General features: G+C 41.3%; 1 protein-coding gene across 1 annotated transcript in view; it reads right to left on the reverse strand.

Moving 5' to 3' along the window:
- Positions 1-720: 720 nt before the first annotated feature.
- Positions 721-22,973, reverse strand: part of DCN (decorin) — a 70,347-nt gene continuing 48,094 nt past the window's right edge. Inside the window, exons 6-8 of the mRNA XM_088454426.1 lie at positions 22,318-22,411; positions 2,208-2,346; positions 721-1,017 (exon numbers count right to left, since the gene is read on the reverse strand). Coding sequence (XP_088310552.1) covers positions 823-1,017; positions 2,208-2,346; positions 22,318-22,411 — 428 coding nt within the window. The 3' untranslated portion in view covers positions 721-822. The remainder of the gene's footprint in view (positions 1,018-2,207; positions 2,347-22,317; positions 22,412-22,973) is intronic.

Here is a 22,973-nt window from a genome sequence, read left to right on the forward strand (position 1 = left end):
GTCACTACAATATAATAAACTAACTGGCATTTACCTACAGTAATCATCACACAGCTGTTTTCCAAAAACATATCAACATGTTAATATATACTGTGTGTATATATATATATATATATATATAGCTAGCTACTGTAGAATTGCTATGGGCATCACTTCTACTTGTCTTCTTTAGAAGGTTTTTATACATCTCCCCTATAGACTAATAATTCACTGTATAATAAAAGTGTGTTTTTATTACAAATGTCTGACTTTCTGGAAATTAGAGAGTGCAGTAGAAATTAGCCCAATAGGAAAGAATCAATCGTAAGTCATTTTAGTTAACCACACATAGGAATACAATGTAAGACATTACTTTAGAAATAACTGGGATAGCATGAAAGATGACTTTGGGATAGCACCGACCTAATCTCTATATTGTCAATAAATTGTCATATGTGTTTATGATTCAGGAGAAAACTTATAATTACTCAAACTAATTTGCTCTTATTTAGAAAGATTTTTACACTTGATTTACTAATACCTGCAGTTTCCTACCACATACTAAATCAGTAAACTGCTGAATACTTTACAACAGTAAAACCCCATGTTTCATGAAGAGTAGATCACCATCGTAAAATGGGAAAGCATGATGCTATATGATGTATGTCACCAGCAACCTCCTATTGAGTAAAGAAGCCGCGGTTTCATGAAACATGGTCACAAAATATATTTTGGGGCCAATTTCCAGTATTTGACTTTTTTATTACTTGCGAAGGCTTTTTGAAACAATTACGCAAACAAACAAAGAAGACTTTATTTCAAATACAAGATGAATCAATACTTTTACTTGTAGTTTCCAATATGTAAAGCAGAGCGTTCATACACACATCTGAATGTGGCTGGTTGGATTTCCCAGTATTGAACTGGGTTGCTGTAGAGGCTGATTCCTGTATATGAAGCCTTCTTTGTGTTGTATCCAACAGGACAGAAATCATTTGTTGAAATAGCAGAAATTTTGTTGTTGTGAAGATACACAACCTGCAAAATCACATTGTGAGTTATGTTAGTGAAATATTTTTACAGGTGATCGAAACAAGCTGCAATCATATAATTAATGTAACAAAAAAACAAGAAGAATTCAACTGTCAGATCCACTTTTTTGTTTTAATATATATTGAATAACATCGAAAACATGGGGTGGGGTGACTCCCACACCCTACTATAAAAACAACATCACACTAAGTGGCCTTTTTACAAAATTGGAAATAATATTTACCAAAGAAGCGATATTTATTAAATGCTGAACTCGGGAGATATCAGACATATCAGACATATCTCCTGCAGTCATCTAAGACACAAAGGATTTTTGCAAAGGGATTTAGCATCTTGAGCAATAAATAAAGCTCTGAAAAGCTTAGCTCTGATAGCAAACACCATTAGTATAGCTATGCATGCACAGAACAAATACTTCCTCTCACCACTGCAAGTAGCAAGCACTGAAGTAGCTTTTAATGGGGAAAATTCCTTGCTTGCACAGATTCCTATTGGTCACATTGTCCCAGCATGGCATAAATAAATAGTCATGTTAATTCAACTGTTAACCCTGCGAGTAACTGTGACAATTAGAGATGTGCGTAGACCTGTCTTTTTGTTTTTGTTTTGGATCTGGATTCATCTTTGTGGTTTCATTTTGGTTTTAATTTTGCAAAACCATCCTCAAGTGTATTGGCTTTGGTTTTGGATTTGGATAAAAATCAATAAAAATGTATTAAAAATCGAGAAAAAATTATAAAAACAGCTAAAATATCCGAATCCAAATCCTGAGTTTGTTTTTTGAATCCGAGTTCTGAACCGGCAACATATCCGAACGTACACAATACAAGGCTCAATAAGGTTTGTGCAGGTGGCTGACACCAGATATTGCTGAGTTGCAATGTGAGGCTTTTGGCTATTTTCAGGCATTACATACAGAACCTTTGTTGTGCAAGAGGCATCAGACATCTCGTTCCATCTATTAGGCCCTAAGAACTTTGCCAGAATAATTTTTTCATCTTCTCTTAACCCTGCCAATCCCTACTAATTCTAAACTTACTCCCTGACTCCATTTAGGTGCGGCCATTAGTGTATGTCATTTTTCAAATAGAGGATTTGTTTCTAAACTGTAATTCAGTGTAACACAAACGTTGCTCAAAGTGATACTTGTTCACATCTTGCATTGCATACAGTACCTGGATGTACTTGTGTTCATTAAGTCCAGCAGGCACCTGAGTGAGGCTGTTGTGATCTAAATGTAGTTCCCTTATGTGAGGTACATTTCCAATGGATCCATTTTCAAAGCTAATGATGTTGTTAAAGCTCAAGCCTAATCTGAAAAAAAAAGAAGAAATATGTCCAGTCTTAAAATAGGTATATGGCTGGTCTAGTAATTAAATCAAAGGAAAGAAGGTATCATATAAAGCAAATTATTAGGCTATCAGAAGTCAGCAGCTGTCTAATGACCATATAAAGACACAGGCTGCAGGTTGTTCACCTTTAATCAAATCATGGTAATCAATGGTGACTTCTGATGTCTTAGAACCTAAACAGCACAATATACATTACATTTTATAATGTTACGATAGTTAAAATACCCGAAATGGGATGTGGTTGACATGTCGGGATGCCGATGCTCAGAACACTGGCATCGGAATTCCGACACCAGTCAGAATCCCGGCGCTGGCATCCCAACCGTTGACATCGCGATGGTAAGTATTGGGGTTATGGGAGGGTTAGGTGTTAGAGGGAAGGCTAGGTTTAGGCTGCAGGGAGGGAGGGTTAGCTTTAGGGGTAAGGTTGGGGTACTTACCGACCAGTGTCGGTATTCCGACACAGTGGGGATGCCGGCATCAGGATTCTCACCATCAGGATTCTGAGCGTCGGCATCCTGTACCCAACCCCCTGAAATAATAAGACAGGGATATGCTCAATGGCATCCCTCCCCATGGTGACACCCGGTGCAGGGAGGGGTGTAGTTTGTGCCATGAAAAGGGGCATGGCCTCTGGAGTAGGGGCTGTGGCCTCACGGGTATGGGGCATGGCCTCGCGGCCAAAACCCCTGTTGTAATCACTCCAGAAGGGGTCTGCCCCCTGGGACCACTCTTTGGACCTCATTCAGAGTCGGTCGAAGCAGCCGCACGGTCGTACGGGAAAAGGGGCCGGATATGCAAATGATTCCCTCGCAAGTTGTGTCCCTAAGTTCGGATCGGTAGCTGGCCGACCAAGGGGAGGAAGCGGCCGGAATTAAAAAAAATACGCCCCTTCGTACGCATTGCACGTCATGTCCGGGCATATAAGGATTAATCGAGACCATCGGGAACCATCGGAACTGGTCGTAGAGCTTAAGGTTGACCATACCCTCTCTTAAGCTCTACGATCATGTCACTGTAAAAACCTCCCATGTTACATGTGCCATGACGCTACTTTGTTAATTATGCACTCCCATAAACTGTATGCACTCCCATAAAACGCAGTTCGCATAATTAGGCACGCCTGCGTTCGGATCTCCACCCCCCCCCGTTTTCAAGCACCTTGCCCTGTTACCACCCACAAACGCCTCAATCTGTCACTCAAACTACCGACCTGGCTGTGTTCAAGGAGAGAGAAATTTCTGATCGTTGCGGCTAGTTTGCGCACACGCATTGCGAACTTTACGCATGCGCAGTATAGCGAACATCGGTGGCGTACGACCGTGCGGCCGCTTCGACCGACTCTGAATGAGGTCCAGTATGCATTACCGGCTCCCTCACAGTGTCAGGAGCCAAATGCTGCATGTAATGCTACAGTACAGCAACCGGCTCCTGTCACTGAGGCAGTGGCAGAACTCCCGGAGACAATGGAGTTAGTTGCCGCCGGGCGCCCAGCACTGAAGGGGGCATCTGGCTGAGCTGGCTCCATTGTCTCAAGGGTCACGGCCGTTCCACTTCCACCACATCATCTACTCGCTACACCTATACCGCTAGGCTACAGCCGGCTTCGCTGTAAAAAAAAAGAAAGCCAGAGAGAGGAGCCACTGAGCTGAGCGCCAATCAGCATCAGTGGCGCTCCTCCTCCAGCTCCACTACACACTGTGTGCTCTGTGGTCTCGGCGAGCCGCGGAAGTCACCACGTATCATGTGACCGCCCGCGACCTCACCCTGTGCCTGCCCCATGCCCCTTACTCTGAGGAGCCTCCCGACACTGCAGACCGGACCGTGGTGGAGAGTTCGAGACACTGTGGAGAGTGTGGCCAGGACCCGTGAGAGAGAGGATCTGTGTGGGCAGCGCAGCAGGCTGTGGCACTGTGACTGGGGAGACAGGCAGTAAAAATCAAGTAAGTCTGCCTGTCACAGTGTCTCGCAAGCCAAGCCTGATGAGGGGTGGGGTGGGGTGGGGTCGTTGCCTGGCGTTGGACTTGGGCGGGGGAGGGGGGGTGCTGAGGTGGGGGATGATATATTTATAAAGCATATATTTTACCACTCTGCCATGTTGGGGGGGGGGAGTATATTTAAAGATCATATATTTTAGCACTCTGCCATGTTGAATATACTCCCCCCATAACATTACAGTGATAATAAAACAAAAGCTCTATAAATATATCACCCTCCCCCTTACATGACATTGTGATAAGATATATACACTTTAAATATATCGCCCCCGCCAGCACCAACCCCGCCCCCGTAGCCCCCCAAATTCATGATGCATTTAAATTTAGAGCAAGATTATAATGTCTTTAAAATAAATCAGATACACCTCCACCAGTGCTACACACACACACACACACACACACTATATATATATATATATATATATACATATATTATATACAGATATATATATGGTAGCACTGGAGGTATATCTAATTTATCATAAAGATATTATTTGTCAAATAAAAGGTGGAAGCAGTGATTTTGAAAAAAGTAAAGTGGAACATTTATAATCTTTCAGTGCTACATGTGTAATTGGGAAAATCTTGCATCATGTCATAGGGGCATTTTAAATCGGGTTTTAAACTTGTGGGGGGGGGCACCAACATTTATCTTGCCTCCGGGCAACTGAGATGAAGTTACGCCACTGCACTGAGGACTTGGCACTTTGGTGTCATCCCTAGACGGGATGACACCAAAGAATGTGAAAATTATTGGAAACATTGTGACGCTAAGTAAGTGAAATCAAAAAGGCCTCATCTACGTGTGACTGTATGTACAGTGTATTCTATGAAGGGGTCAGGAAGAAGTACAAAATGTTATTCCTGTAATATGAGTATTTTATTGGTTCAGTAAGACTTCTGCATATTCTGCTAGTTCCTACTACTGAATAAATACAATTCAGCAGAACAATTGTCAATGAAGGAAAAACACACCTATATACTGTATGAGTAAATCACATAAATGGTTTGAATATGTGTGTAAAGTTAAACAGCTGTAAAAGATGTTCCTATGTTGTTTTTTATCTAGAGACTTAAAAATTTTGATCCGGTTCAAAATTTTATTGGATTTCATCAGTTTGATGGCAATTAACGTGTGCGCTGTACAATCTGCAAAAGATCCTGAAAGGATTTTGTGGTTCAAAATTTGCATCTGACATTGGCTGTTTGCATACAAGTCTGCTGTTTACATTTGCCTGCACGGTTTTCTATTTGCAAAAAATCAATATCAATTTAAGGTTTCATGTGTGTGACCAGGCCTGAACATATTTGAACTTATTATTCAAATTGCTGAAACTCAAATTTTTAATCAATCAAAATGTTAGTGAATTTTGTAAATTTTCAATAAACAGTTTGCGGTCACTTCAAGCATCCCTATTTACAACTTTCTGACATCACAAATTCCAATATCATTTACTATGGTGTCCATTTTAGGGCTCATTTATCTCAGAGAGACCATGATGGAAATTTAATAGATTCTGATTTCACAAAAGTGCAAATTTTTCAATGATTTTGCAAGGGTATTTAAAAAAGCAGGGTTTTTTTGCTGTCTTTAAATCATACAGCAAAAGTAAAGAAAAATCTACACTTTAATATACGTATGACATTAGTCCTACATACCCTTATTTATACAGTGCTTGAAATATACCTTCAGTTTCTCTACCTCAGTCTTCTATTCAGCCATCATTGTTACCTCAGCTAGGCACTTCACTGCCCACATTATACCTAGCACATCCCTGCAACTGGCCCCACCCTATACAAAAACATTTCACATACATACAGACTTACTTACAAAAACACAGCTGTACGTATAAAAGTTTTCCTTTCTCACACACGTGATTACAAGTAAATGGTACCAATACTTTATTTAATAAAATGGCATAAAAATATTGAAATTTTTGATTTATTTGTAATAATGCAATGTCCTCTATCATTTTTATTGATTCTTGCATTTTCCATAAGATGTGCAGTATATTTTGGCTGCTTCATATAGTGACATGGAAAAACACAAACTAAAGCACAAATGTGTGCAGTTCTGGAATGTGTTATCTGACAAAACATGAGGTATTTTGACTGTGCTCTCATTCTGTGTCAGCACTTGTTATCCAAGTATTGTTGCCTCTGGGGTTTCACATGTTTCAACAGTTATTTTGTCAATTTATCACATTGGACTTAATTTAATTTTTAATGTATTTACAGTGCATCCGGAAAGTATTCACAGTGCTTCACTTTTTCCACATTTTGTTATGTTACAGCCTTATTCCAAAATGGAATAAATTCATTTTTGTCCTCAAAATTCTACACACAATACCCCATAATGACAACGTGTAAAAAAGTTTTTTTTTTTTTTAGATTTTTGCAAACTTAATTTAAAAAAAAAATAAGAAATCACATGTGCATAAGTATTTACAGCCTTTGCCATGAAGCTCAAAATTGAGCTCAGGTGCATCCTGTATCCACTGATCATCCTTGAGATGTTCCTACAGTTTAATTGGAGTCCACCTGTAGTAAATTCAGTTGATTGGACATGAGTTTGAAAGGCACACACCTGTGTATATAAGGTCCCACACTTGACAGTGCATATCAGAGCACAAACCAAGCATGAAGTCCATGGAATTGTCTGTAGACATCCGAGACAGGATTGTCTCGATGCACAAATCTGGGGAAGGGTACAGAAAAAAAATCTCCTGCTTTGAAGGTTCCAGTGAGCTTAGTGGCCTCCAACATCCATAAATCGAAGAAGTTCGGAACCACCAGGACTCTTCCTAGAGTTGGCCGGCCGTCTAAATTGAGCGATCGGGGTAGACGGGCCCTAGTCAGGGTTGTGACCAAGAACAAAATGGTCACTCAGTCAGAGCTACAGCATTCCTCTGTGGAGAGAGGCGAACCTTCCAGAAAGACAACCATCTCTGCAGCAATCCACTAATCAGGCCTGTATGGAAGAGTGGCCAGACGGAAGTCACTCCTTAGTAAAAAACACATGGCAGCCCGCCTGGAGTTTGCCAAAATGCACCTGAAGGACCATGAGAAACAAAACTCCTTGGTTTGATGAGACAAAAATGTAACTCTTTGGCATGAATGCCAGGTGTTATGTTTAGAGGAAACCAGGCACCGCTCATCACCAGGCCAATACAATCCCTTCAGTGAAGCATGGTGGTGGCAGCATCATGCTGTGGGGATGTTTTTCAGTGGCAGGAACTGGGATACTAGTCGGGATAGAGGGAAAGATGAATGCAGCAATGTACAGAGACATGCTGGATGAAAACCTGCTCCAGAGAGCCCTTGACCTCAGACTGGGGCGACGGTTCCTCTTTCAGCAGGACACCGACCCTAAGCACACAGCCAAGATATCAAAGGAGTGGCTTCAGGACAACTCTGTGAATGTCCTTGAGTGGCCCAGCCAGAGCCCAGACTTGTATCCGACTGAACATCTCTGGAGAGAACTGAAAATGGCTGTGCACCGACGCTTCCCATTCAACCTGATGGAACTTGAGAGGTGCTGCAAAGAGGAATGGGCGAAACTGCCCAAAGATAGGTGTGCCAAGCTTGTGGCATCATATTCAAAAAGACGAGGCTGTAATTGCTGCCAAAGATGCAGCAACAAAGTATTGAGCAAAGGCTGTGAATACTTATGTACAAAATTTTTACATGTTGTCATTATGGGGTATTGTGTGTAGAATTTTGAGGAGAAAAATTAATTTATTCCATTTTGGAATAAGGCTGTAACATAACAAAATGTGGAAAAAGTGAAGCACTGTGAATACTTTCCGGATGCATTGTAATTTAGGTCAACATAAAAGGTCACCACATATTGGGGGAGATGCATCAAGCCTTGGAGAGTGATAAAGTGGAGAAAGAAAAAGTGGCAACCAATCAGCTCCTGTTTTTTTTTTTTCAAACACAGTCTTTAAAGTGCTAGATAGAAGCTGATTGGTTGGTATTTTATCTCTCTTCAAGGTTTTATACATATCCCCTATACAGTTTTTGAAACAGAACACTATGAAATGTGTCATTATATGTATCATACTGGATGCAGTGAATATGCTGGCAGATGGGATGCCAGCCGTCGATATACCGACGCTGTAATCCCGCCGCCCGGCAAAATGCAGACGCCACTATCCCGAAGGGAATCAGGATACCGGCATCGGCATCCCAACCACTGCAATCCTGAAAGAAGGATCCAGGGTAAGTATGCGCGTTAGCCCGGGGATGGGGGGGTTAGGTATAGGGAGCCCCGGGGAGAAATTAGGGTTAGGCACCCTCCTGGGGGGGGTTAGGAGAGGGGGGGTTAGGGTTAGGCACCCCCGGGGCGGTCAGTCACTGGTATTTCATACCCAACCTGTATAGTGTGTATATATATATATATATATATATATATATTATATATATATACATAATATAAAATAAAGTCCCTAGTAGGCGTCTGTATGTTTGTTCGGGCCAATCTCAAGAACCACAGGATAGATTTTGATGCAGTTTACACTATACCAGTGGTTCTCAAACTCTGGGCCTGATTCAGACCCGCTCGCAAGCGCTATACGCTCACAAGAGGGTCGATGGTGGGGCATTGCGCACGCGCGATGTGCGCAATGCGCGTGCGCAAGCCCCGGAGCAAGTGAGAAATTCACTAACTCTGGGGCTCGCTACAAATGGGGCAGCTGTCGATGTTGATCAACAGCTCGCCCCGTTTTGTAGGCGGGGAGAGGGGGGTGACTGGACAAACGGAGGCGTTCCTGAAGGAACGCCTGCTGTTTGTGGGCGGCCCCACTGACATCACTCGTGATGTCAGTAGTGAGCATCCGGCTCTATTAGATCCAGAAGCTCACTGGGGCTTGCGACAGACTAGACCCTACCACAAGGGTCTCGTCGCGAGCCCGATGGTCTAGATGGTCGCGACCATCACCTGGCCGCTCGCAAAAGCTGTGGGTGGTCACCCACAGCTTAGCGAGCGGCCAGGTGGCCGGCTAACTAAAAAAAAAGCGGCCACCCTGATTCAGAGCGAATGCTCACTTTTTGCGAGCAGCTCTGAATCAGGCCCTCTGTCCTCAGAACCCCACACAGTACACATTTTCCAGGTCACCTAGCAGGTGCACAGGTGTATTCATTACTCACGGACACATTTAGTGGAGCTAATTATCGCACTTGTGATTCTGCTAGGAGACCTGCAAAAGATGCACTGCTTGGGGTCTTGAGGACCGAGTTTGAGAACCTGTGCACTACACTATAGATCATTTCCTAAGGAAGGTTTGGGTGTATGAAACATTAATGTATGACAAAAGAGAGCTGAGCAGTGATGATTTTAGTGAAGCAAGTCAATGAAAAAAAATGTCCAAGCGCTTTCTTGGCTTACGCTGCCTAAACTATTAAAGATAAATCACAACAATGGACTTAATTTTATACCATGTAGAGATTGATACATATTATCTAGTTTCACCAGAAAAATTGATGTAAGCCCCTGTTTTCTGATACAAAATTGCAGTTTTTCCCTTTTTTACCTTATTTCATTTATGTGAAAAATGATTCTTTAATTTCAAACCAGTCCAATTTCCGGTAAGAGTCTGCTTTTGCATGATAATAAATAAAGCACTGGGACAGACACTTAGGACCTCATTCAGAGTCAGTCGTTGCGGCCGCACGGTCGTAAGGTAAAAGGGGCCGGATATGCAATTGAATCGCTCGCAAGTTGCGTCGTTAAGATGGGATCGTTAGCTGGACGAGCGAGGGGAGGATGCAGCCGTAAGACTAAAAGTACGCCCCCTTCTCGTTCCCATTACACGTCATCTCCGGGCATATAAGGATTAATCGAGACCATCGGGAACCATCGGAGCTGCTCGTAGACCTTAAGGTTGACCATACCCTCTCTTAAGCACTACGATCAAATCAGTGTAAAAACCTCCCATGTCACATGTGCCATGACACTATTTAGTTAATTATGCACTCCCATAAAATGCCTTTTGCATAGTCAGGCACGTCTGCGTTCGGATCTCCACTCCCCCGTTCACAAGCACCTTCCCCTGTTACCACCCACAAACGCCTCATCCTGTCACTCAAACTAACGACCTGGCCAAGTTGAAGGAGAGAGCAATTTCTGATCGTAATAGCTAGTTTGCGCACGCGCATTGTGAATTTTACGCATGCGCAGTTTAGCGAACATCGGTGGCTTACGACCGTGTGGCTGCAACGACCGACTATGAATGAGGTCCTGAATGTGGCTGGAGTTGACCTAAATGGAGACAGTTTTTCTCATGGACAACTTTACGTGTCCCTTTTGATTGTCATGTCAAAACTAAGGACCTGATTCAGACACGTTTGCTAAGGAGCGATTGCTCGCTGCCGGGCGATTGTTGCTCAGTGCAAATGCGTATAAATCACAGTGCGTGTGCGCAAGCCAGTGTCAGCAATGGGGAATCGTATGCTCGTAGTACACAGACTGCCCGCTAATTTGAGTGCATTTTGTGGGTGGTAACAGGCGAAGGTGCTTGTAAACAGGGGAGTGTTGTTGCGGACGCAGGTGTATAAGGCTGACAAAACTCTGTTTAAAGGGCGTGCATAATTAGCAAAGTAGAATCATTGTACACGTCACCTGCATGTATTTCAGCCAGCACTGATCGAAGTGCTTGCGGCAGGGTAAGGCTACCTCAAGGGCTACGAGCAGCTCCGAAGGCTCTCGATGTTACTGATTAATCCTACATTTCCCGGAGATGACGTTTGTTGCGAGGGAAAAGGGGACATCTTTATACACTAGCGAGCGCTCAGTGACGTTGCTCACTAAGACATAGAGGGCGTCCTTACGCCACGCAGTGCGAGCGTGGAATTTTATTATCCGGCCCCTTTTTGCCAACGAGTGACCGCATCTTGCGAGCAAGTCTGAATGAGCTCCTAAATCTTTTTGTGTTGATGTCAGGAGAAAAAACAACTAATGTTGTCTATAAGGCAGTCTTATAAGACCTTGGTTAAAAAAGACTATTGCCATAAACTCAAAAGTGCTCATGTGCGAAGCTGGGGTGGGTGGCTGTTATAATAATAATATGACATTATACTTTTAACCCCTCTGCTGGTGAGGGATTTCTCAATCATCTGCTGTGGTCATTTTTTCAGATTTGCGCTCATCACATTCCAACATCAATATACATTTTTTCTAGGAGTTACCCATACATATTATACCTTGTTTTTTTCAGAAGACTTTGCATTTTCAGAAAATACTGTCATCTTTTTGCTCATTCTAACAGTTACAATTTTTTTTAACCCAAATGTCCCAAAAAATATTTATTTATTGAAATTTCAAGAAAGGGAACCACTTGTCTTTCTTGTTTTACCAATAATTAACTTTTTCAAAATAAGCAATAAGCAGGATTCTATGTGTAGGTTTTGACAAAATAAAAACTGCACTGGAAATTAATATGCTTTTTTTTCCACAAAACATTTAAACGATTTCTACATATATAGGAAGAATTACGTAGCCCAAGGCCTTCCATTTAAACATCTAGACAACCTACCACATTAAATGAGTGGGTTATTTTTTTTTTTATTTGACTCAAGATGGGGAGATACAGTATGGAAGTTAGATTCCACCATCTGTGGTTCATTTTATTTTTTTGTGTACTATTTTAGTTATTGTCTGGTGATCACCATTTAGTATGTGTGTTGGTAATGTATATAGAGGCAGGCCATACTGTATACCTGAAAGGTAATTTTACATAACTTGAGGCTCTGGTGACTGTGTGTTGATTTCTTTTTAAGGGAATGACATCAAACGGTACAGGAAAGTGCATTAGGGGCAAAAAACATATCATTAAAAGTGTACCATTGTGACAAATTAAATTCAGATGGAATACTGATGGTGTTTTATTCTCAAGACTAAACCATAAATAAACTGCAATTTAAAAAAAATATATAACAATTTGTAAAGTAGGGGACAAGTTGTTCTCTGACAAAAAATGTACAAAGCCTATATTTCAGGTTCATACTGAACATAGCTTTTGAATAGACCTTAACAGTAAATAAGTATTTTTTGTAGTGAATTTTTAAAACTTATATAAATATTTAGTTTATTGTTTTTACAGAACTTGACATTCAACTAAAAATTTTTACAGGAACATTCTAACAAAGTTAAATATCAATATTATAAAACTTTTGAGATTATCATGACTTTATTTAGGACCAATCAAAAGACAATTTTTGAACAAAGCATTTTAATTTCTCTTGATATAATTTTTTTTATAGCTGGTCATTCCTACACTGGAAAAACAATTGTGAGTTAATGTATCTTTATATGGCTGAGATTTAAGCAATGGTCGGTGTTGCCTCAGAAAAAATTGTGCAATAAGTTTGAGAGAGTTGCATTGAAAACACATCAGAATTTGGAACAACATTTTCAGTCAACATGATGTTTTCAGTACAAAATAATTTTTTAGCATGCAAATATTAATAATAGAGAAAAAATATAGAACACTGTCAGAAAAATTAACAAAGTAAAAGTATCTACACAGCAATTGAAAACTTCAATTATCTGAGACCTGTGAAACTTGACATTTTAATTTGTGAATATTATTATTACCTGTTTTATAGTTTTATATTGTAATTTTTACTATAGATTTAGGTCCTTTAAGTGAATGTCAAGATTGTAGGTTCCAAATTTATACCCCTTTTACAGCAAAGTCCCTGGTCTGACCCAGGATTTGGAACATGTTTCCAATCCGGATCAGACCCGGGACAGACCCCTTTTTACACTGTGGCACTGAGCTGGCTCTCCGGCACAGGTGAGCAGTGCTTCTTACCCTCTCTCCCTCCCCCTCCGCGAGCCCCTTACCTTACTTCAAAGTGGTCCAGAGGCATGGCGGGTGGGTGGGGTGCGCTGCTCCCTTCTGATTGGCCCGGCAGTGGATGCTTGGAGATTATGTCAATTGGTGCCATACGGCGCGACCTGGGTCATCGTGACCCATGCTCAACCCTGCAATCCAGCAGGGTCAGATCCCCAGGTCACTGGACACGTGTTGATCTGTTTACACCAACAAAATCCCGAGTTGATGCGCGTTCACGTGCATTGACCCGGGATTTTTAAGTCAGTGCAAAAGGGGTATTAGTGATTGGCCACACTGGCATCCACAAAACAACTTGATCTTTACACATTCTTGGAGGTAAAAGAGATTATACAGCATATATACATTGAATGGAATGTTTTTCTCACTATTCAGGTGCACTTTCACAAGAAACCATGGGCCTGATTCAGAGCCGCTCGTAAGCGGCCGCTCATTCGCTCCGAGTGATGTTTGCCCAACTGCGCATGTGTACGGATCGTATTACGCATGCGCGAACCAGTCAGTGCGGCCGAAAATCGTTTGTTCGCTAAATAGCGAATGCCTGCTATTTTGAGTGACAGAATGAGGCGTATGTGGGTGGTGACAGGGGAAGGTGCTTGAAAACGGGGAGTGGAGATCCGAACGCAGGCGTGCTTAAAGGTCAAAACGGGCGTTTTAAGGGTGTGCATAATTAATACAGCAGCATCATTGACCACGTCACTGGGTTATTTTATAGCCAGAACTGCTCGCAAAATTGTGGTAGCAAAAACCAACCACAAGAATAGCGAGCAGTTCATACGCTGGTCGATGTACTCGATTAATCTAATAAATAGCGGACATGACGTAGGATGTGAGCGGCCAGGGGGCGTAGTTTTCCAAAAAACGACCGCAAGTTTTGTTCGCTCGTTCAGACCTAGAGGCGTGAACAGACCACAAAGAGCGAACGGTTCATTTGAATAGCCACCCCTATTTTCTGAACGAGCGAGCGCAAATAGCGTCCGGCTCTGAATCAGGCCCCATATTTGTAGGTCCACAAATACCAATATAATAAAATAAACCTTTACATATATAAATGAAACATAAAATAAAGAAAACCGATGTTTTCATAATCTCGTTATGTACTTAAGACATAAATGAGGCTCAAAGAATAAATATTTCATGAAAAATTCAAAGTTGAAATCAATTAAGAATTTTACAAGTCTTTTTTTAACTTATGTCCTAGCTTCATACATTAAATGATGTGTATTGTATCTATCAAGGTAACTGCATTGTGCTTCAGTAATTCTCACATTTGAAGCTTAGCATGGATAGAACAATGAGGCCTTAGTGGTTGCTTTTTGGCATAGAATTTCAGAATTTTTAAAGACGTGATGACCTTTTGAGATTTAGTAAAATGGACAACTGGGCAGGAATAGGTGTATCTAATAACCTGCAACACAACAAGTGCAGACAATGATTATTTGAGGGTAATTAACATTGGTATCTTGGCAGGAATAGGTGTGGTGAATAACCCAGTACATCGTTATTACCCTCAAAAGTTGATTTAATGAGAAATTAAAGATATATCACAGATCTCAGTATATTACCACCCTAAGAAGGTGGATTAACCCATAATACAGTTTTGATTCTTTACAATATAGGCATGTTCTGAATATGTGGAGGGGGTAGTCACTGAACTTTGTCAATTATTGCTTAAACCTTTAACAACACTTAAGAGGAATAGACACTGTCATCTCATATATTCTGCCATCTCCAAGATGGCAGATTAACCCCTAATACACCATGAACTCCACTCATTGCAGCCAGTAATAGAATCCATTACTTTCTAAACTGAAAGTTTACTGAACTAATCCAAGACCGAATTCACCCCTAACCAATCAGAATACGGAATCAGTCCACCAATGACATCTCTTGCAGCTGAAACTCTGGGTGATTTAAAGTGTGCCCGGACAACGCATCCCCTTCAACATGTCCCCAGAGGAAGGATTTGCCAGATGAAACACATTGGGACAGACTCTCATACCCACCACTAAACAAACCAACAACATCTCATAGTCCGCGGGACTACAGCCTCAAGCCAATACAGTCAGCACCCACGATCACATGACCAGGACCCGGAAGTGACAAGAATAAGCAGGGCTGGCTTCAGGGGTAGCTGCACCCTGTGCAGGATGGGTAATAATTGCCCCCCTAGTTGCGCAACCTAAAATGGGGGTGTGGTCTAATTACCATAGGCCATGCCTCATAAATTTAGTTATTTGGGGGCGTGCCCACATGGCACGCCTCCCGTGTAACGTCAGTCTGGGGATGGACCCAGCACTCCACCACTAGCTGGGCTTCCCCCAGCCCTCTCCCTCCACTGAATAAATGCCGAACGCATCCATTCAGCTACTCCGGGGTCCGGCACTGCCCACTGACCACCCGCGGGACACTTCGGCCCACGGGTGAAACAGCAGGACAGTGCCCAAAAAGTGGGACTGTCCTATTGAAATCGGGATGTTGGGAGGGGTGCACCCTCTATGGGGTGCCCCCTGTTCAACCGCACTTGTCGGACATGCCTCAAGCCGGCCCTGAGGAGAAGTAGGCAGACGGCGTGAAGTGCACTCGGGCACACAGTGTGTCATATCATGGGACCGCTGTGGAGAGAGCCCCTCCAGAGCCAGGCACCTCTAGCTACAGATGTCCACTCCAAACCATTGCAGACATACCAAGGTTCACAAAACACACACAGGTGCATAATAGGATCCCCAATCCTGGCGCTAATGGATATAAGGAGTTAATAAAAAAATGTTACCATTTCAATAATAACACCTGCTGCAAGTCAGCATAGACTAAATGCCATATAGTCTTGAAAAAAATACAAAAAATTAGAACTAGAGTGGCAGAGCCCTGTTTGGAGAAAGCAGCCACCAAGGACCCTTAAGGTACAGTACAACACTGCACTGATACTGCTTGTTCCCCCAGAACAACTCCACCAATAACAATCATCAAGAACTTGGGCTCAGAGGAAAAGTCCAGGACGAAGAGGTGCACCACAACACAGGAGACGTGGGATGTTGTTCTCCCCAGAAGGAATAAGGTACTCTAAGTGACTATTACCATACTGGAATCCACAGAGTGGACTTACATCATATTGACTGTGATTTTCACATTGAAACTTAAGTAACAGTATCCTGACAAGAGAAAACATTATATCTAATCAAGCACAAGTGTGCAACATATCAAACTGACAGGTCTGCAACAGAACTGTTCTGATACAAGTTCTATCATCTGACTGTATTAACCAATACATTTGCTTTGTGTAGACCAGTGGTTCTCAAACTCGGTCCTCAAGACCCCACACAGTCCACATTTTGTAGGTCTCCTTGCAGGGGCACAGGTGTTGTCATTACTCACGGACACATTTTAAAAGATCCCCATGTGGAGCTAATTATTTTACTTGATTCTGTGGGAAGACATGGAAAACATGCACTGTTGGGGGTCCTGAGGACAGAGTTTGAGAACCTGTGGTGTAGTCATGTATACACAAGAACATAGTGCATAAATTACTTGTTAAAAGTGGATGCTGTTGTGAATCAACACTGCAATAATAGTATCTATTTGTTTCAAAATCATTATTTCCACTCCACTCAAAGAATTATAGGGGCTGAGCGTGAATAGAATCTTTTCTTTTGAGATTTACCTTCAAATCTAGTTTATTGGCCTTGAATCAGACTGGGCATTTGTATCAAAGTGTGTAAACTAGAGAAGCAATAGATGAATATCTAACATCTGTCTAGCCCCAAATTACCAAGTAGCAATGGTCATACCGTCCTCTGGAGAGTAATCTATGCAACCATATGGTACATATCTCATTAATGGAGGAAGACAGTGCAGATGTTCCCTTCAATTTTGCTTATTCTGTGGGACTATGGGCTACTCATCTCCACCTGCCATGTCAGACCTACCTACCTACCAGCATGGAACATCTGGTAGTAAAACTATATCCAACTTTATACTGTACTATGCCACTCCCTAGATACTGGGTATGTCTACTCCTTTTAGTTATATTTTGCTTGTGTACCCTTTGTGTATTTGAAATCTGCAGGAACCTTTAAGAACATATCTTTGATTATTCAGCAGAATCTTCATTTCTTCTCCAAAAAGGTTACATGAGCCAGGAGCTATTGAAGCCATTTATTTATTGATGCCAGTAAGGCCTTTATTCCAGCCTGTTCTCCTGAGGCCTGAATAGAAGGGGGAGGGGGGGGGGGGTACTATATTATATAAGAGAAGTCAGTGGGAGACCACATTTAACATGCAGTGTATGTTATAAGCTCATTGTTATTATTTCATGTTACTGTATTGAATACCCATGTAATTTTCCAACTCTTTATTTATGGAATGTTTTGCTGTATGTTTGATATCTTCCTTATTGTCTTCCTTAAACATATCCTCATTTACTGTGAATATTTATATCAGCATTGAAATGTTAAATGGGGAGAATACAGTTAATACATTATTTGCAATAATAGGAAAATGTCAATTTGAACTAAGGAACAGTCCCTGCCTTTGATACATTACTTACATAGAACAGTTACAGATGGATCCTGTATAGGTCTCAGGTATTCATGCTATCCATAGTTGTAATGGAATAGCTAATTATACTGTATATACTGTATTTTGCTGAGATATCTGTTTTTGACTGCAAGCCATCCAGACTGTATTCTCAAAAAGGTGTGACTAGCAAAATCTAAACTCATATGACAAGATGGCATTTAAAAACTTTTGTCCCTACAAGGTTATGGAGAGACTGTCAACAAAATCCATCAATAATTCAACATTGTTGATGAAGTGACACTATACATTTCATATAATAAAATGTTCTAGTTTGCTTGAGTTTAGATGTAAGGGTTTCTTCTTTCATTCCCATCTGTGTATGCACTATTCTATTTGAATCGAATTAAGTAGCACCTATATTTCATTGTAAAATTATGACTAACTGCTTCCGACTTCCTTTAGTTCTACCATCACACTTACTATAAATAATATAGACTAACATTTCCTGAAAATAGAAGACATCCACTGGATTAGTCACCCAAAGGAATTAATTTTTTAAATCCAGTTAGTGAATTGGCCAAACCTATTTCTCTTGGTAGCTGACTACTACTATGTTATAAATAACTAATTAAGATGCTAAAACCCAACGTTGGACATTCTCTTACTTGGTTTATCTGTGCCCAGTAGCTAACTTGTTATTATGCTTAATTGATTGCCAAGTGGCAACATCTGTACAGGTGAATTATTAATTATACCTCCTACTCCCATACTAAATGAAAAATATAAAGTTGATAATATCCTTTGATTGATGACTCATAGTAATACATGTTTTTCTTTTTTTGTAACTTGTGTACATTTTATGGGCTTGTGTTTAATGTATACTTAGAGACCACCGTGATTTTTATTTTATTTTATTAAGATTGTTACTTACAAAATACCGGCACTGAAATCCCAACAGCATCTGGGTCCCGGCACCAGAATCCCAACCGCCGGCATCCCTAGGGTAATTATTGGGCATTAGGAGGAGGGTTAGGGTGCAGGGTTAGGGTGCGTGGTTAGAATTAGGCATTATGGGGTGGGTTAGGGTTAGTCACTAGGGGGGAGGGTTAGGTTTAGGGTATGGGGAGGGGGAGGATAGGTTTAGGCACTAGGAGGGGAGGTTAGGTTTAGGCACCGATGAGGGAGGGTTAGGGGTAGGGGTAAGGGTTAAGCTAACCTGCTTGCCTTATGGGTGTCGGGATTCTGACTGTCAGGATGCCGCTGTCTGTATTCTGTCCAGTGGCATTCCGACCGCCGGGATCTCATACCCAACCCTTTTATTTTTCACTCCTTTATTTTCTTCCCTGCCATACTTTTTTACTTCCACTTCTATTTTTTCTCTAACCCGCCATGTTAAGTGAAAGGAGGGCTAGAAGTTTTAAGTTGTACTAAAAGAAAGTTGAATTGTCTGTTTACTCTTTCCTGTACACATAGCTGATCTTCCTACAGCGTTTGCAGACATTATTCTTGAAAATTTCATAAAAAACTGATTGAAATGAAAATAATAGAATTCGTTTGGCAATTGTTAAACTACACTGTGCCCCAAAACTGGTCCCTACCCCAATTTATGTATACTTGCAGTCACTTTATGATGGAGTACTTACAATTAATTAAATTTTGGATGTTATAATTTACAAGTGAATTTGAACTGGTCGTTGTCCAGTGTGGCATTGGTTCAAAGATAGTTGAATTGCGAAAAATCCAGTATAATACATTGGAATTGCTGCTTTTTGTTATAGGTGAATGTTTGTGTATGTGTTTGTTTTGATTTGTGCCAGAATTTTGATTTGTTATGCTGGGCATACACTATGCAATTATCTGTCATAAATCTGTCCAATCTGGCTGGTTGGAATGAAAACCTGGTAATGTATGGAAGCAAATGACAATACAAATTTGCTCTCAAACACTAGAAAACAGACCAGATTTTCATTCCCACCAGACAGATTTGACAGATATCTGACAGATAATTGTAGAGTGTATGCCCAGCATTAGGTTGTCTGTTTATATGCAATTTTCATTTCATCAGTTTATTTATGTGTATTTATGTTTTTTTTCATTAGCTACATTTAATATTATAGTGCATATGACATATTTTTTCCTCTTACATTATATTCAAACTTCACTGGATCTCTCTTTGACCTACGAACACCCTCTGAACATCTAGTGTTAGGTATTTTCATCGCTGTTTTTCTGCAGGCTATGACATACCTATCTGATTTATAATCTCTAGTTACTGTAGCTATCAGCAGTCTGAGTTTGGTCACGTGTTCTTTTCTTGTTGAGCAGTTCAGTCACAAGTACAATCTTTGGTAAATATGTATGGGATGATATTTAGTACACATAAATAATAATAAACCTACTTTAAAGTAATGTCTTCTGAAGTGTCAGATAATATTGGAATATTTGTAGATGTCATACTGTTTCATATTTTTCCATTTTAGGTTACAGTTATGGTTTTTGTGTTTGCTTTGCACTGTGCTGTGTTCTGTCTTTACTGTTTTATAATGTTATTGTTTAACTCATTAGTGCTTGAATATTTTTGTGGGGTTTTTATAGTTATAGCCTGGGCTGATTCTGAGTTGGGAGTACAGCAAAAAGAAAAACAAGTAACTTTGGTCCCGGACAAACCATGCTGCAATGCAAGGGATGCACATACATGTATTATTTTGCATGCAGGGTAAATACTGGCTGCTTTTGTATGTACAGTAGCTCACAAATAGTGGGCAGCATTATTTTTACACTGCAATTTAGATTTGAGATATGACACACCTAACATCCAAATCTCTCTGTATATTTTATATCTGCACCAACTCCTCTCTTTGGATTGCTCCTATGTCAGAAACAGACCCATTGAGCAGAATTTACAAAGCAGCGGCTTCAGTGAGCCACTGCGTCCCAGCGGGTTACAGGTGAATATTTTAAATGGCACTCGGAGTCAGTGTAAAGCATGCCGGGTTTTACACTGACTCCGGGTGCCGTTTTAAATATATACCTGCAACCCCCCCGGGACGCAGCAGCTTACTGATACCGATCCTTCGTAAATTCTGCTCATAGTGTGAATTACAGCTGTCCTTATAATGCATTTGTTTCTGGTTTTCCATGCAGAGTAGGTATGACTCCCTCCTCCTCCCACTCCTGGGTCACTATGTCCTTATCGTCTTACCTCCAGCTTCTAATTGCAGCATCCTCAGTGAATCACAGACTGGGAGCACAGCACTGGTCTGCAACATCATAATATAGTACAGATACCCAATGTACAAATCTGCCCAGCTACATTGTTGTCAATAGTGCAGCGAATCGCTCTATGCGTGGCGTGAGATGGACTCCCACGATAGGAGATGCGCATTCGCGTCTCCATAGGATATAATGGGAGACGCACTCCTGCGATCGGGAACATGCTTTCGCTTCTCCATTCAATTATAGGATATAATGGCAGATGCACTCCAACAATTGGGGACGTGCCATAGCGTAGCATGGCGCATTGCGCGATTCGTGGGCACATTTGTGCTGCGATCAGCCACAATGAACATTGGCGCATCTGTATGACTTACTCACAAAAGAAGCTGCTGGCACCTTCATAGGTAAGAAGCAGCAGGCAGTTGTCCTTTCATGTCCGCTGCCACGCTCATTGTGGGGAAGCCACAGGGAAATTAAGGACACAGGGGAGATGTTGCAAAGCTTGTAGAGAGATAAAGTAGAGAGCGATAAAGTCCCAAACTGAGCAGTTTCTAACTATCATTTTTCAAATACAGCCTGTAAAGTGACAGTTAGGAGCTGAATGGTTGGTACTTTATCTCTCTTCAAGGTTAGTTACGTCTCCCCCTGAATTAGTCACATTATGGGGGACATTATGAAAACTTCCAAAAAAGGCAGGTGGAGGTATTGCCCACAGCAACCAGTCAGATGCTAACTACAGTGCAGTATCATTTTATAGCATCTACTAGATAAATGATAGATACAATCTTGTTGCTATGGGCAGCACTGTCACTGGTCCCCTTTAGAGAGTTTGATAAATCTCCCCCATGTCACTCATTCATTGTTTTAGGTGCCCCTGAAACCATGGCACCTAGCGGACCTCCTAAGTTCACCCAATGGAAGCATGGCCCTGTTTATGTATATTCTACATTAGAATATTTTCTATTGTATGTTTGGAGACTAAGAATTTTTATTTTGATTCTGAAATGTGTCAGTTCATTTTAGAGTGTTTAATTGCCAGGAGAGTGTTTGTGTAAGTGTTGGTTAAATTCTATTAGCTGTGAGGTCATGTCGGAATTTCATGTGATGTCATACCACATGAGATTAGTGTATAAAATCCTTGCTTATTTTTGCTTGCTTCCCAGAGAGGTTTGAACTATCATAATAACTAGAAATAAGTGTAACCGTACATCACATGAAGTTCTGCAGGAACCTTGCAGCTAAGAAATTCTTCTCCATGGGCTGCTGTGGTGTTCAGCACAATAATTACATATACCTGTATGGACAAATCCTAATTAGAATTTACTTACAGCTCACACTACTTACTTTGCAAGGTTGTTCAATCCACTGAAACTGTCAGCATCAACTTTAGCAATTTTGTTTCCATCAAGATGAAGTTCTGTTAGAGAAGGTGGCAGACCTTAAATTAAAAACAAGGCATAGTTATTTCCATGTACTGTAATTAAATTATGTTCATATTTTAAAAGCACTGCATACAGTATAACTAAATACTGCAATTAGAATTAATAAAATGGATTGTGTATAATGTGTATAACTAAGGATGAGAACAGGAGCAAAAGAGTCATTTAATTTGCTTGCATATTCAGGGGCGTAACTATGGCCCTGGGGGCGGCACTCTCTATGCCCCCTCGTCACCTGCTTATGGCTTACAGGGTGCCTACATTGGCACAGTACTTCAGAGTAGGGGTGAGCGGGTTCGGTTTTACTCGGTTTTACCCGGATCTTTTTATTGGCTATCGCCGAACATGTGTTTTGGATAGCGAATAAAATCGAGCCAAATTTGCAGTAAAGTGGCGATAAGAACCGAGTAAAACCGAGTAAAACCGAACCCGCTCACCCCTACTTCAGAGCCTACAGTATAGAGCTGCCTAGTGCACTACCACCCAGAGCCGGCAGCCCCACCACCTAGGCGTGACATCATGATGTCACTACATTTAGGGGGTCGTGCTGGCACAATGCTC

Source organism: Taudactylus pleione, unplaced genomic scaffold (genome assembly GCF_031769625.1).
Source record: "Taudactylus pleione unplaced genomic scaffold, aTauple2 ptg000040l, whole genome shotgun sequence".
NCBI lineage: Eukaryota > Metazoa > Chordata > Amphibia > Anura > Myobatrachidae > Taudactylus > Taudactylus pleione.